This window comes from Mus caroli, unplaced genomic scaffold (assembly GCF_978045245.1).
Source record: "Mus caroli unplaced genomic scaffold, Mus_caroli_1 scaffold_16, whole genome shotgun sequence".
Taxonomy (NCBI): domain Eukaryota; kingdom Metazoa; phylum Chordata; class Mammalia; order Rodentia; family Muridae; genus Mus; species Mus caroli.
In genome coordinates this window covers 32,439,106-32,452,685 of record NW_028227271.1, presented here as the reverse complement: position 1 = coordinate 32,452,685, position 13,580 = coordinate 32,439,106, and the positions used below count along the sequence as shown (strand labels likewise).

General features: G+C 41.0%; 1 protein-coding gene across 5 annotated transcripts in view; it reads right to left on the bottom strand.

Moving 5' to 3' along the window:
* The window catches only part of Fam135b (family with sequence similarity 135 member B), a 262,597-nt gene that overhangs the window by 89,598 nt on the left and 159,419 nt on the right, over nt 1–13,580 (bottom strand). For all 5 annotated transcript variants that reach the window (XM_085831356.1, XM_085831357.1, XM_029469991.2 and 2 more), the window contains one exon: nt 1,221–1,360. In XM_085831356.1, the coding sequence (XP_085687482.1) occupies nt 1,221–1,360 (140 nt within the window). The remainder of the gene's footprint in view (nt 1–1,220; nt 1,361–13,580) is intronic.

Here is a 13,580-nt window from a genome sequence, read left to right as displayed (position 1 = left end):
AGCATATGCTCCCTTTTGCTACTTTCTGTCCTGTATATAGTACAGTCATTGTGATTGCTCAGAAAACCTTCTCTGGAGAGCTACATGGGTTAATTTGTAGCAGCTTTCGCTTTCAACTGTAAATCAGGACCAACCTCATTACATATATCATAAAAGATATGTACAGGAAGCCAAGGGTTGGAGTAGAGGCACAGTTTTCAGGTACTCAGTAGGTCTCTGCTACATAGCAGGAGGGGGCGTGTTAGCCAGAGTGCTCTTAGTTTACTTAAAGGACTGGCATTCTTTACAGCACAAATTCTTTCATTATAAAATAATCAGGCAGAATATAGCAGCAAAGATTCAAGTTGTTGACCCTGGGGAATAAGAACAAGACTCTAGAGGCCTTCAAAGTAGATTAACTTAACAAAGGTAAACATTTTAGTCAAGCTCCTCTCAAGAACAACCAAGTGCCTCTAAGCTCAGTGGGGCTTTCCCACCCCCGCTGCTGTGTTGTTTCCCTTTCTCCTTCATGATGGACTCTACTACTCAGTTCTGAAAGGAAGCTCCTCTGTGAATGATTTCCAGCCCCAGCTTGATCATCCCAGAGTTCTTTCTCCATTCCTTGGGCCCTTGAGCTTTCTACCAGCTCTGGCCAGTCTTGCTAAGCAAGACATAATGCTTCTACATTTTTACGCTAACTGAGCTATCTCGGCCCCTTGAAGACAGGCCCTTTTAGCCTTCTTTAACTTTTGTTTCTTATCCCATGACCTAACCCAGAGCTTGAAAAGAGCAGGTAATCAAAGACATCTTTTTTTTTTTTTTTTTTTTTTTTTTTTGGTTTTTCGAGACAGGGTTTCTCTGTATAGCCCAGGCTGTCTTGGAACTCACTTTGTAGACCAGGCTGGCCTCGAACTCAGAAATCCGCCTGCCTCTGCCTCCTGAGTGCTGGGATTAAAGGCGTGCGCCACCTTTTGAGGGATTCCTGGCACTAGGCTTGGGCAGAGGTACACTGGAGCAAGAGAGAGGTGACTGCATGCAACTGAGGCTTCCTTGAATGAGTGGCCATGTGAATGAGAAGAAAACCAAACACATCAGAAGTAGCTGAATATCTGAACCATAAATTCTTACCAGATTTTAGAATCAACCTGTAGCCTCTCCTTCACTCACCTGGGATCCAACAATGAGAGGGAATGGTTTAGTCAAGAAAGAAAATCTCCTGTGGCTGGCTGATCAAGACTTACCCTCTCACCATCTAAGAGCAAATGAACCCGGAAAAGCATGGCATCATTTATGGAAACTTCTTCATTTCTGTATAAGATCTGGAAGACACGACTGTGCACAGCACTCTCGTGGACACAGGCTGAATGCAGACTGCTGCTCTCTGCAAAACAGGAAATCAGTAAGAGGCCATGAACTTGAGAAACATGCTGAAACCTCAGTGCCATCAGATGTCTTTCTGGCCTAAGGAATACTGCAATTCTAAAGCTTCAGATCGCAAATGAATGAGAACATCTGTGTTTACTGGAATAAACTGTCTCTCAAAATCGGTACCTTATAAGCCCCATGATCTTGGTAAAGTCACTCTTGCTGTGAACAGTACCCCTGTCTGGAAGTTAGTCCCTTCACAATCTCTCATCTGATCACATGAATCCTTTCACCCCCATCCAGAAAACAAGTATGGTTTATGAAGTAGAGAATATGCACTGTTTACAAGGACTCCCTAGTGCTCACAGAACCTACCTCCTAGTCCCGCACCCCCACCCACCAATGCTGCCATAACCTGTATGATCTGAGGAATGTTCTGTTGAGAAATTTAGGCAAATGTCAGAATCTAATTGCACTTCTTATCAAGCACATGAATGAAACACATTATGCTGGAGCTTCAGTGTGTTCTGTTTTTTTTATTTCATAATCCCTAAAATTAATATTTCAATGTTAAGCATAATTCAAGTGAACAGCAAAGTTAAGAGACCTTTTTGTATCCATTGCACAGGATCATCATGTGCATGAAATAGGTACATGCCTCTGCTTACCATATAAATTTCAGAGGGGAAAAGCATGTAATAATTTAAAATAAATAATGTTAATATTTATGCAAGGCAATGATTTTTATTCATACTAGCATACTATATAGCTATAAAGCAATCTTAATAGCTTCCAAAGCAACTTAAATGTGTTTTTGTAATCCCCAAGAAAAATTCTTATAAGTATGCTCCCAAATTAGAGGCCAGTGCCTCCTTATTTCCTTATTGGGGATTAAATGTTCATGTTGATCCCAAATTCACGGGATCAAACAAACTTCATGTTATATCACACGAAGATAGTGTTCCATGGAAGATGACAAGGTTGTAAATGGCCAGGTAGAAATGATAATATCCTAAAGAAACAGTTGTGGTTCCCAGTCTGGTTATCCAACTATTATAACAATGGGCCCCAATGAACTGGTAATTTTATCAGGAATAACATGCTGGGAGACTGGAGAATCTGTCTTCCTAAAAGATAGTTCACACAGTTCTTACAACTTGTCAGGCCATTTCACAGGGTGAGAATGCAACCCAGATAATGATGGATCCATGGTGGGTGGGGCCACATCTAGAAGGATTGTTTAGATAAGGTGCATAGGTGCATATTTCTTGCCCTCTTTTAAAAGGTTGATCTCACTTCAGGACTCCAAGATAGACCGAGGGTTTCTTTGCTTACCAATATTCTCTTTTCTGGTGTGCACACACTGAATACCTCTCTTTGTTCTTTCCAATTTTAATTTGGTTCCTTTGATTGGCTTATTAAGAATGGGTGGCTGACCAGGCACAAGGCAGAGATTGTGACCCTTCCCCTCCAAGTTCAATAGCAAGGTCACAAAGGGTATGTCCTTATGAATGGGATACTTTTACAGCTAGGAAGAGGCCAATGAATGAACCACTCATTTCTTCTACAGTGTGGCAGAGCAGAGAAGTTTTCAATCTGTCAGTTCAGAGTCCTGAGAATCCAGCCATTCAGGTATCCTGGTTTCAGATACCCATTCTCCAGAGTTGTGAGAAATATATGTCCATCATTTGTTAGATGCCTAGTTCACATTATTTTGTTGCAGCTGCCTTAGCTAAAACATCCTCCATGGAAAGGCATCCCGTAGGATTGTCCTCATATCTGTCTTCTAAATAGAAAATGAAGCTCCAGGTGAATGACGAAATTTACTACATGCCTGGTAAACTCTTAGTTCTCTATAAAGCACACTGAGGAAACTGAAATAGCATTGTGTGAGACTGAATGTGAACAGTTAGCCACAGGCTCTGGCTCTGGAACATGTAATCTCAGTTGGTGGCACTGCTTGTAGAGGTTTAAGAAGCCACGGTGGAGAAAATATCACCAGAATCAGGCTTTGAAGGTGAAAACCATCACCTACATTCATTTTTCTACTCTCTTGGTTCTGAAGTTGCAGTTGAGGATGTGAGCTCTCTGATCCCTGCTCTAGTTATCATGCCTAATGCTTGCTGCCACTGTCCCCACCATCTAACCCTCTGGGACTGTAAGCCAAAGTAAATGTATTCTTCTATAAGTTCTAAATTCCACTGAGTCCAAATTGGATTCAAGTTGATAGCACTTTTAAATAGCATCTCCTCTGTGTATAAATTTGTCTGTTTTCATTTCCTGTCCTACCTCTTTCTTCTTTCTTCCCCTGTCAGAGCCTGGTTGATCTATAAGTCAAACCAACAACTTGAAAGTTGGATGGGTGGAGTAACTACCCTGAAGGTCAGAGCAGCATGAGTCTTCTTCTGCTAGGGGTGACAGCTTGGCAAGGAAACACAATCTGTTTCTTTTCTGGGGAGGTGACATCATTTCTTATAACTGCAGCTTTTCCTGTGAAAAATTGGCATACCCACACTGATCAAGGGGGAGTACTGTGGATATAAAGGCAACCAACCAGATCAGGATCCTATGATCTGGAACATCCAGAGGGCTGTTGGGTACACAATGATAACATTTTAGCTATCATAAGAATTGGCTTTCTGGGTAGTTTCAGTTGAATTCAGTGACATTACACACTACTTTAAGGACAAATGTCCCCGGACTTAGATGAGATTGGCAAACTAGATTATAGAATACTACTTGTCATCATTGAAGATCCCAAATTCCCACAACACCCTCTATATCCCAAGACAGGAATTTAGCAGGCTGCATGGGACTCTTTGTGTTATCTTCCATCATCACTCAACAAGGTATTGTATGTTCATTTACAAGGGAAGGTACACTATCACCGGTCATTCTCCCTGGTGGTGAACACCATCAAGACTATACCTATGTAGCCCCATTACGATTTTCTCTCCTCCAATGATGACAGTTCATGTGTAGATACCCCAACCTTCTTGCTCATCTTGAAATCATGAAGGGAAAACCAATTCTCTTCTCAGCAAAGGTGCTTTCTAAAATAGTTCATCCTTGATCCTCTGCTCTTTTTGCATTTGTTTCCATATAAGACTGGAGGGATCCATTCACATCATCTATGCATCTTCTTACTCTCATAACCAGGCACACAAAATACAGAATTGGGAAAAGTATATGGTCGGTATCATTCAGAGACATAATGCACAGTGGCCTGATCTGGTAACAAAGGTCTATAATCCCAGCTACTCAGGAGGCAGAAGCAGGATAGTTGTACATCTTGCCTGAGCTAAAGGTAGTGCAAGATCAGTCTAGGTAACTTGGTTAACTTGAAATTTTAAAAAATTCAAAAATGACTAGAGAAGTCTGAATTGTAGAAAAGTTACATGGAGTGGGTAAAGGATCAAGCCATGATACTACCAGATAAAAGCAAAAACAGATGCACATGTTAGAGAGTTGTCCTCTATAATCATTTTGGATGTACTTATGAAAACTGAAATTTCCTCACACAAGGAACTTACTCTGAGTAAGCTATGAGGAGATGTACACTCAAGTCTTCCAAAATATTCCTCTCCTTCACCATGTCAAGGACTAGCAACATGTATGAGCAGCATAGGGTGCTTTAATTAATAAAAGGACAGATGGAAAGAAGAACTAGAAAGAAAGAAAAAGGAGAAAAGGAGAAAGAAGGGAGGAGAAAGAGAAGAAGAAGACAATAACGATATTTAGGGGGGAGTGGTATGCAGGAAAATAGGTAGGGCAGAGAAATGCCTTGGTTCAGATCAAAGAGCAAGAGAACAAAGTTTTGTAACTTGATATTTCTTGTTCCCCCTATTATAAGTGAGATGAATAGTTATCATATCTATAGATCTATTGATGTTTAAAATTCAGATGATGGTCTTCCTCTGCAAAGAGCCTTCACATACATATCATACACACATCATGGGGGGTGGGGGGCTCTGTGAGCATGGGTGGCAAGTGAGCTAGAGCTGCCATTCATCTAACAAAACTCAACTCCAAAAGGACACTCAACTAATCATCTACTCATGGGCTGAGAGCCCCAATCCCATTTCAGGAAGATGGCCTTGGCTCTGCTTGAACATAGAATGTATGTAAACAATTAGGTTGTGAGAAATGATCAAAAAGTCAAAGACACCCACCAGATCCCCAGGCTTGAAACCAGCTAAGCAGGCACTATGACACGCACTACATAAAATTACCCAGACCCCACCTGTGAATTTTCTTGAATTCAACCCACACTCTATGAGAGAGGGCTGCCTAACCCCATTAGAAAACACCACTTTGGAAAATCCCCAGCTGAATGTGAGCCCCTCCAGGATTTCAGAGCAGGGGCTTATTGAGTTATTTCTCTACTCACACCTACTGCTTTTTTGGAGTTTTGGTGTTGGCCAGGTAACTTAGTCTGAGCTCAAATAACAGAAGAAACTGTCCTTCCTGGTTTCCAGGAAATGGTGAATAAGGAATAAAGTTTTTAACTGTAAAATTCTCAAAACTCTGATTTCCAAGTAGGAGGGAAGGTAAGCACACTGATGACTGTAGGCTGTTCATTTTCAGCTTGCTTCCAAGAAAGATGGAAAGATGCTATGAAACCAGATGATGACTTTTTTTTTTCCAAACATTTCAAGGAAGAGACAAAGTAGAACCACATTGAAAGGTAAATTCAATTTGCTGCTGATTCACGTGCTGCTGACTGGTGGAATTGGGGCACATACTTTGCCACTGTAAATGATACAGCTGCCCATTTGATTATTGAACTACGGACAACCTGGGTGGAAAACCAGGAACTCATGAGGAACAGAGGGTTTTGAGGGTTTTGATTGATTGTTTTTGTTGGTGGTGGTGATTTTTTTGTTTATTTTTTTTGTTTGTTGGAATTTCTTTTTTTTTTTTGCTTTTTGATTTATTTTGTTTTGTTTTGTTTTTGTGCCTTTTCTCTGTGTATAAAATTCTCAGAAACATTAGGAAGGGTAAAAGTTCCCATCCACATGATATCCACATACTATGTGGAGCAGGGAGGGGCTTCTTGTTCTCAGAAGTGCAAGTAAGCAAAGAAAGTAAAGACCAACAATGAGCAACTCCCAATACTACATGGCCCAAGCCCTCCTGCGTAATAGGCTGGTTCACTGCACTAGGACCTGTCTCCATGTGCTAGAAAGTATGCACTGTGTAGAGCCATAGCTGAATATATGAAGGTGTTTCTGTATGTTTTGTGCTAGGATTACATATTAACACAGATTGGGAGGTTTTTAGTGCACAGGAATTTGTTGGCTCAGAGTTCATGATACATGGTACATGAACTTGCCCTTTTGTAGTGGTAGCTATCATTCCCATAAAGTAGACTCTTAGCTCTACTCTCTTCTTAAGTCCCATGGTACAAATCTGTTATGATAACTAAAGTTCATTGTTAGTTTTGGAGACAATAAACATTCAAAGCACAGATATCTAAAGAGCTTAGAGCATGGTCTCCAGAGACATAAATGGCTGCTGGGACTAGCAAGGAGCTCACCACTAAGGCATGAGCATCCTTAAGAGTTCTAATTATCCCCACTATAAATTTGGTTGCCATCCAAATGTATAACACTGTATAGCAATGAGAAGCTGATCAGATCCAGCATGTGGCAAGTGGATATTTTAACTCTGTAAACTCAGGGCTTTCTGCACAATGCAGGATGGAAAAAAAGTATTTCTGATAACAAGGAATTTATAATGAGCACTCATTTGGAATACTGAAGCCAAAATGGTTCTATGGGTGCTTGTAGTTTGGGAAGCACACCTACCTAGTGATATCATTGCCATTTTACTATACTTCCATGGGTATACTTCATGACATAAGCTCTACTATAATTCAGTGACTATTGAACATTTTTTGTTGTTTTCCATTTAAAATCCTCCACTGTGGATATGATGTTGCATATTGTACACTTATAGGTATGGGTATAAGTTTATGCCTTTCATATATCCCCAGATTAATACATTTTATGATTTTTATTAAACTAAATCCATCCATGCATACACTTTATTTATTGCTGACACAAACACACCAGGTCTAAGCAGAACACTGGAGTTCCTTATGGGGTTCCTTATGGTGTGTGTTAGTTTCACACTACTCGCCGTCTGGGAATGCGATCTCTGATTCAACTCAGTGGATCTTTTCCCCTGAAAGAACGCCCCATTGTCTATGATACTGCGGTATTTGCAACATTTCACAAAGCGTAATTGAAAACTGTTAATGAAGGTGGCACTTTAAGAACACCAAATTGAGTTGGAAAACAGACATTTTTAATAACTATATGGTTACAAAACTACTACTGCAATATGTTATAAAGAAATGACAATTTTATTTTTTCCCATGAAGTCTGTTTTCCTTCCTCTTTCTTTTTTTACGATAGCTTGTTTTAAGGTGCATGGTATACAGCATGTTCTCAGCAAGTTTTTTTAAATTAATTTATAATTTGATATTCTCATAGATAAAACCTTCTGGTCACATTCAACTTTCTTATCCTCCTCCTATTTCCCATTGCTCCATTGCTCTTCTCCCTTCTCCTCCCACCAAGTGCTCATTGCTCATTCTCTTTCATGTCCTTTTTATCCCTTTTTTTTTTTTTTTTTGCTTTGTGACAAACAGGGTTTAAACAGGGTCACTTGTTTTCTTTTTTTTTTAATTTCCAAAACTATTCATAAATATTGACACTTGTACTGTTCTTGGACATTTGTATTGTTCTTGTAATTGAATATATATATATATATATATATATATATATGTATGTATGTATAATCATTCCATTTGTTTATATCTCAAATAGTATCCCACTTCCTAGTTACTCCTCCACAAGTCCCCCATCCTACAACCTCCCTTCCTCCCTCCCCTTTGCCTCTATGAGGGTGCTCCCGTGCTCCCCCACCCACCCTCACCTGCCCTACCCCTCCAGCATCCTCCTACGCTGGGACATCAAACTTCCACAGGACCAAGGGCCTCCCCTCCCATTGATGTCAGACAGGCCATTCTCTGCTACCTATGTCTCTGAAACCATGGATCCCTCCCAGTACATTCCTTTCTTGGTGGTCTAGTCCCTGGGAGCACTGGGTGGTCTGACCAGCTGATGTTGTTCTCCCAATGGGGTTGCAATCCCCCTCAGTTCTTCTTGTCCTTCCACCAGCTCCCTACCAGGATCACATGGTCACTTCTATAGACATGGATGTGAAAGTGTGAATGTCCATGGCACATGAGTGAATCATCACTGAAAATGATGCTATCAATTAGCTCAGTTTGGTGGGTAGGAACAGCCACAACACCCTCCCTATTTATGATTGTATGTTCACAGGTTCAAGAACACTGCTAGGGGCTAGCTTTGGATTGGTCATCCACAGTCTAGATTTTAAATGCTTTGTATGCATTGCTTATGTATCTCCTTAATTGTGGTGGTTTGAATAGGAATGGTCTCCATAGATGCATGTGCTTGAATGCTTGGCCCATTGGTTCTAATGCTAAGAGTTTCTCACTCCTAACTTACTCTGCAAGGAAACTTCAATTTGGAAAGAAGGTTCTACATTCTGGCACAAACTCATTCTTACAAGAGGGCAACTAAACCCAAGAGCCGAATTAAGACACGGTTTAAACATCTGGCAATAAGCAAGAGCTGTTGCTGCAATTTACAAGGGAGTATTCTCCCATCAACACTGAGTGGGTTTAATTACTTAATTATAAGCCACAATGACCTGCCTATTAGATTGAGCCCAGTCAGTTCAGCACTTGATAACACTTTATTGGTCAATAATATGCACAGTTCTGTACTCACAAAGGTAAAAGGCTAGCATGAAGCCTGCAGCACACTCTAGTCCCCCACCAGCCCACCAGCCCACCAGCTGGGCTTTCCAAATTTATTCCTGTTGCTGAGCAGTCTCAAGTATTTCAATTTGCATTTCAGCAACAGAGTCCATTGAATAGTCTTATATCTTTTGTTTTTTTTAAAGCACAGACTTTAGTTGAAAAATGTGGGTTTGCTCTTGGCACTGGGGTCTATAGTGTGTACATATACATTAAGCCTCTTCTACTCTGAGCCTCAGTTTTTCTCAGCCATGAACTGTGACTGGGAGAGTACCATCATCTGAGGATGGGTCTATGAAAGTGCTTGTGTGGTGTGTAACATATGATGGAGAGCCAAAATGGTTGAACAGACACGCTATTTGATGAAATTATCAAATGGTGTGGTTATAAACATGGTCAACTACAGGATGTTACCAATAGAACTATCATGGGAGAAAGGGTGTGGTATGATAGAGATCTTAGGTTTTTTTGTTTATTTGTTCATTTGTTTATACTGAAAAGAAAGAAGACCGAATGCACAGAGGGCTTTACTCAGATGGAGCACAGAAAAGCTCTCTAATTACACCTGGAGGAAGGACTCTTGGGAAAAATTTTAAATCACTCATCTTTAGTTCCTTCCCAGGCATAAACAACGCTAGGGATATTTCAGCTCTGCACAGCAGTCAGTGTCATCACCCCCCCCCCCCCCACACACACACACACATACACATAATACATGCACATACTCTTCATCATCTAGAACAGAAAGCATTTAAGTTCATGTTGTCTCCCTCCTTCCATTCAGGCCCCCTTGGCTTCTTCAACAACCCCTTACACCTCAGTGTGCCAGACTACAGTTCCTTGACCCATTTATTTCTACTTTATGGACTGTACTCTCTCCTCTGGGGAATCTGAGGTGGCTCCGAAAGTTAATACATATTTAATTTATGAGATAAGAACTGTACCCTCACCTCCTCCTGAACAGGAATGGAGGAGGATGCTTTGTATGTTTGACCTTTATCAAGCTTGACCTTTGTCAAGGAGAGAGCATAAGCCTACTCTAAGGCAGACCCTTCCACTGTGTTTTACCACATGTGTGGTAGTGAGCTAAGTGTCAAATGGAGAAGCTAGCTTGCTGATGCAATCTCTCTTTCTAGCTAAGTTGTCATGCTGACCTACACCCCACATCAATACATGATCCTTTGTAAACAATACAATAGGTATGAAATATGCCTAAAACCACAGCATGGGACTCTCTGAGGATGAAATAACTACATTTCTAACTTCTAATCCTGAATACACACACACATACACACATGCACATATACACAAACACATGTATGCACATAGACACACATGCATGCACACACAGAGAGAGAAAGAGAGAGAGAGAGAGAGAGAGAGAGAGAGAGAGAGAGAGAGAGAGAGAGAGAAGCATTCCTGTTAATAAGTCATAAGGAAACTCAGCAAATGTGAAACAAAGAGCCTGCTTATGTGATTTGGGCCTTTCTGGACCATCTGTCATAGCCATATGCTTCCCAAGGAGAACTAAGTTTAGCTGCAATTGCAGCTAATCAAACATTGGTAAGTGCGGCAGTGTCCCTGCCTGATCATGATTGTTGTAAGGAGTACAATGTTGCTCTGTAGTTCATGATGACTTTGGCATAGGTCACAGAATCCAACAAAGAATCATGGATTATTACACAAATAGCCAGAGTTCCCACAACTACTGCTGAACAGGCAGGATCAGGATTGTGTGGCTATCAGTACCCCAAAGGTTACCTGTAGTGACTGAGCATAGTCCTGCCCAACCCAAGCCTTGGATGAGCTGGCCCATCACTGTATTTATCCAGCCTCTCCTCCAGTGCCTCATTTTTCCTCAATTTCCCCTCCCACCTTGAGAAACAGTGGATATACCCAGCTCTGTTGAATAGTACAGAGTGAAAATGGATGGTCAAAATATATGACATTACCTATAGTATTGTTCATTATAATGCATGCCAGGCATGGCAATGAGCAGAGTCCTATATCCTATTACCAGCTAGGTACAAATCCTTTATGAGTTCCAGGAAACCTGAAGACCTGGGGTCAGGGGAGAGAGGGTAGAATTTGGCTATAGTAATGAGAGATACAGAAAGTGATAGACATCAATTATTATAATTGTCCCCACCTTCTGCCACTGCTGAACATTTCACCCCTGTTAAAAACCAGGAAGGTATTCCCAAATCAAGGTCATTCTGCCTCATTGTCCCATGCCTGCAAGTATGGCTTCATCTCAACTTTCCATGTTGTTCTAAATTACAAGGTGTCCTTAGCCACTTGACCTTCAGAACAGTGGAGAGGCCACCAGCAGTGATTCTCACTACTTACATGGGGTGCCAAATGACACTTTTGCTATGGTGTTGCTCTGAATGTAGACTCTAGGGCTAGACTTCTCTGAGTTTTTGATACCCTCAGCCTTTCTTGTCAGCTTAGATGTCTTAGGCACCTGACACAGTATGTAAGGTCCAGATTCTGAGGTCACATGACTCAGCCCTATCCTTGTCTGACCAAATCAATATTTTTCCATTGGACAAATGGGCACGGAATGGAGAGTTTCTATTGCTCACGATGTCCACTCTGGAACCCTTCTTGTTTTCAACACCGACACTTCCTACCTTAGCTCCGAGAAGCAGTCACAAGTCGTTAGGAACAGCTGAATGTTTGACAGTGTCCACTCACTAGGCTCCCACTTCAATGGCAGAAATTTGAGGGATAAAGGCTGGGGTTTGTATCTTCCCATTTCTCTAACCTACTTCAAGACTATGAAGAACTAGGCTTCTAGACATGCTTCTCCAATATTTGGACTAAAGTGCTCTGAAACCATGAGCCAAAACAAAGCAGCCCTCATGTGAAGTGTTCCTGCCACATATTAAAGTTTCAATGACAGGAAGAAAACTAATAATGTTATTAGACACCATGGCCACTGTCCCTGTTGGCCCTTTATAAGCAATTGAGGGAAAGAATCACGGTACTGCCTACTGTTGCTAAGAGAGTTCATCACCTGTTCATGGTTTGAAAGCTTAGTTCTCAGCTGCATGTGGTACTTTAGGATATTGGACCCATCTAGAGGAGGCAGGTGGCTGGGTATAGATTCCTGGAATTGATTTATACTTGGTTATTCTTGTTACTAATTCTGTTTCCTGGTCTGCTATGATGTGAACATCCTCTACTACCATGTTCCAAGTTACTCCACTATGCCTTATCTGAAACGATGCACTAAAACTCTCTGGACCTATAAACACAAATAAATATTTTCGCTCTTATGCTATTTCTGTAAGGTCTTTTGTCCTGGCAGATCAGAGTAATTAAACAACTTGGCTCAAATATTCACATGCATCTCCAGAGGTTAGCCCTACCCACTACTGAGCTGACATAAATATTCTCTTATAGTCCCCAGCATCTTATAATTATCTGCACATATGTCTGCATGAGCCATGTTGCTCATCATACCTACCCCTGGGCATGAGAAAATGTACATGCTTAATGATTAAAATGTCCTAGCTATTTTTCATGTCCAATTTTACATATGAATTTCCCCCTCCTAGGTGAGGTCTTTTCCCATGATTTTTTTAAAAAGCACTTTCCCTCTCTATAGTCTCTCATCAGAAATAAACCACAGTAAAACCAAGTTGCTCATCCTCTTCCCCACTTCCTCCTTTAGGAAATAATAGTTGACTACAAGGATGCCTCAACTGGCTTTTCTTTACTTCAGTGTGCCACATACTCTGCAGCACCCCCAAATCTAACTTCTGTCCCCTTCATTGCCTACAGCTTTCCAAATAGTCAAGTTATCTTCCAGTCCATACTGAGCAGCAAGGTTATCCAGGTTTTCCCTGGGATACTCTGGAACCTTGACATTGAACTTTCCAGATTTCTCCAGTTTCTAGTAGCATTCCTCAGCCTCCAGGTCAATCATGAGCCTATAAGTTCATGTGCTTGACCCCTAAAAGCTCTGAATTTTTGTCCATAAAGTATAATACCTCTTGGCTTCTATTGACTGACTTCTCTTTTGACCAGAAAGCAAATTTTAAGAAAAGAAAAAAGTGTCCCTGCTGTATGTTCTCCAAATCTTGCATATGCAGTGGATTTAGCGCAAGGGAATTTAAATTTAACATGATAGTACAAGAGGCTTTGTCCCTGAAAGAAATCTCAGATTCCAGATTCCAGGTCTTCTTTGGACAAAGCAGAACAGAGGCTTTTCTTCAAGATGGTTGTGAAGCTGGTTATCGGTGCAATAATATTTACAAAATACTTAGTCTGTCGCTTGGTGTATGTAGCCTTGCAGTCAACAGAAATTTATTAGTACGATTACTGCCAATCCCCGAAAGTGTAGGTCAGCTGTTGGCAAATCTCTCAG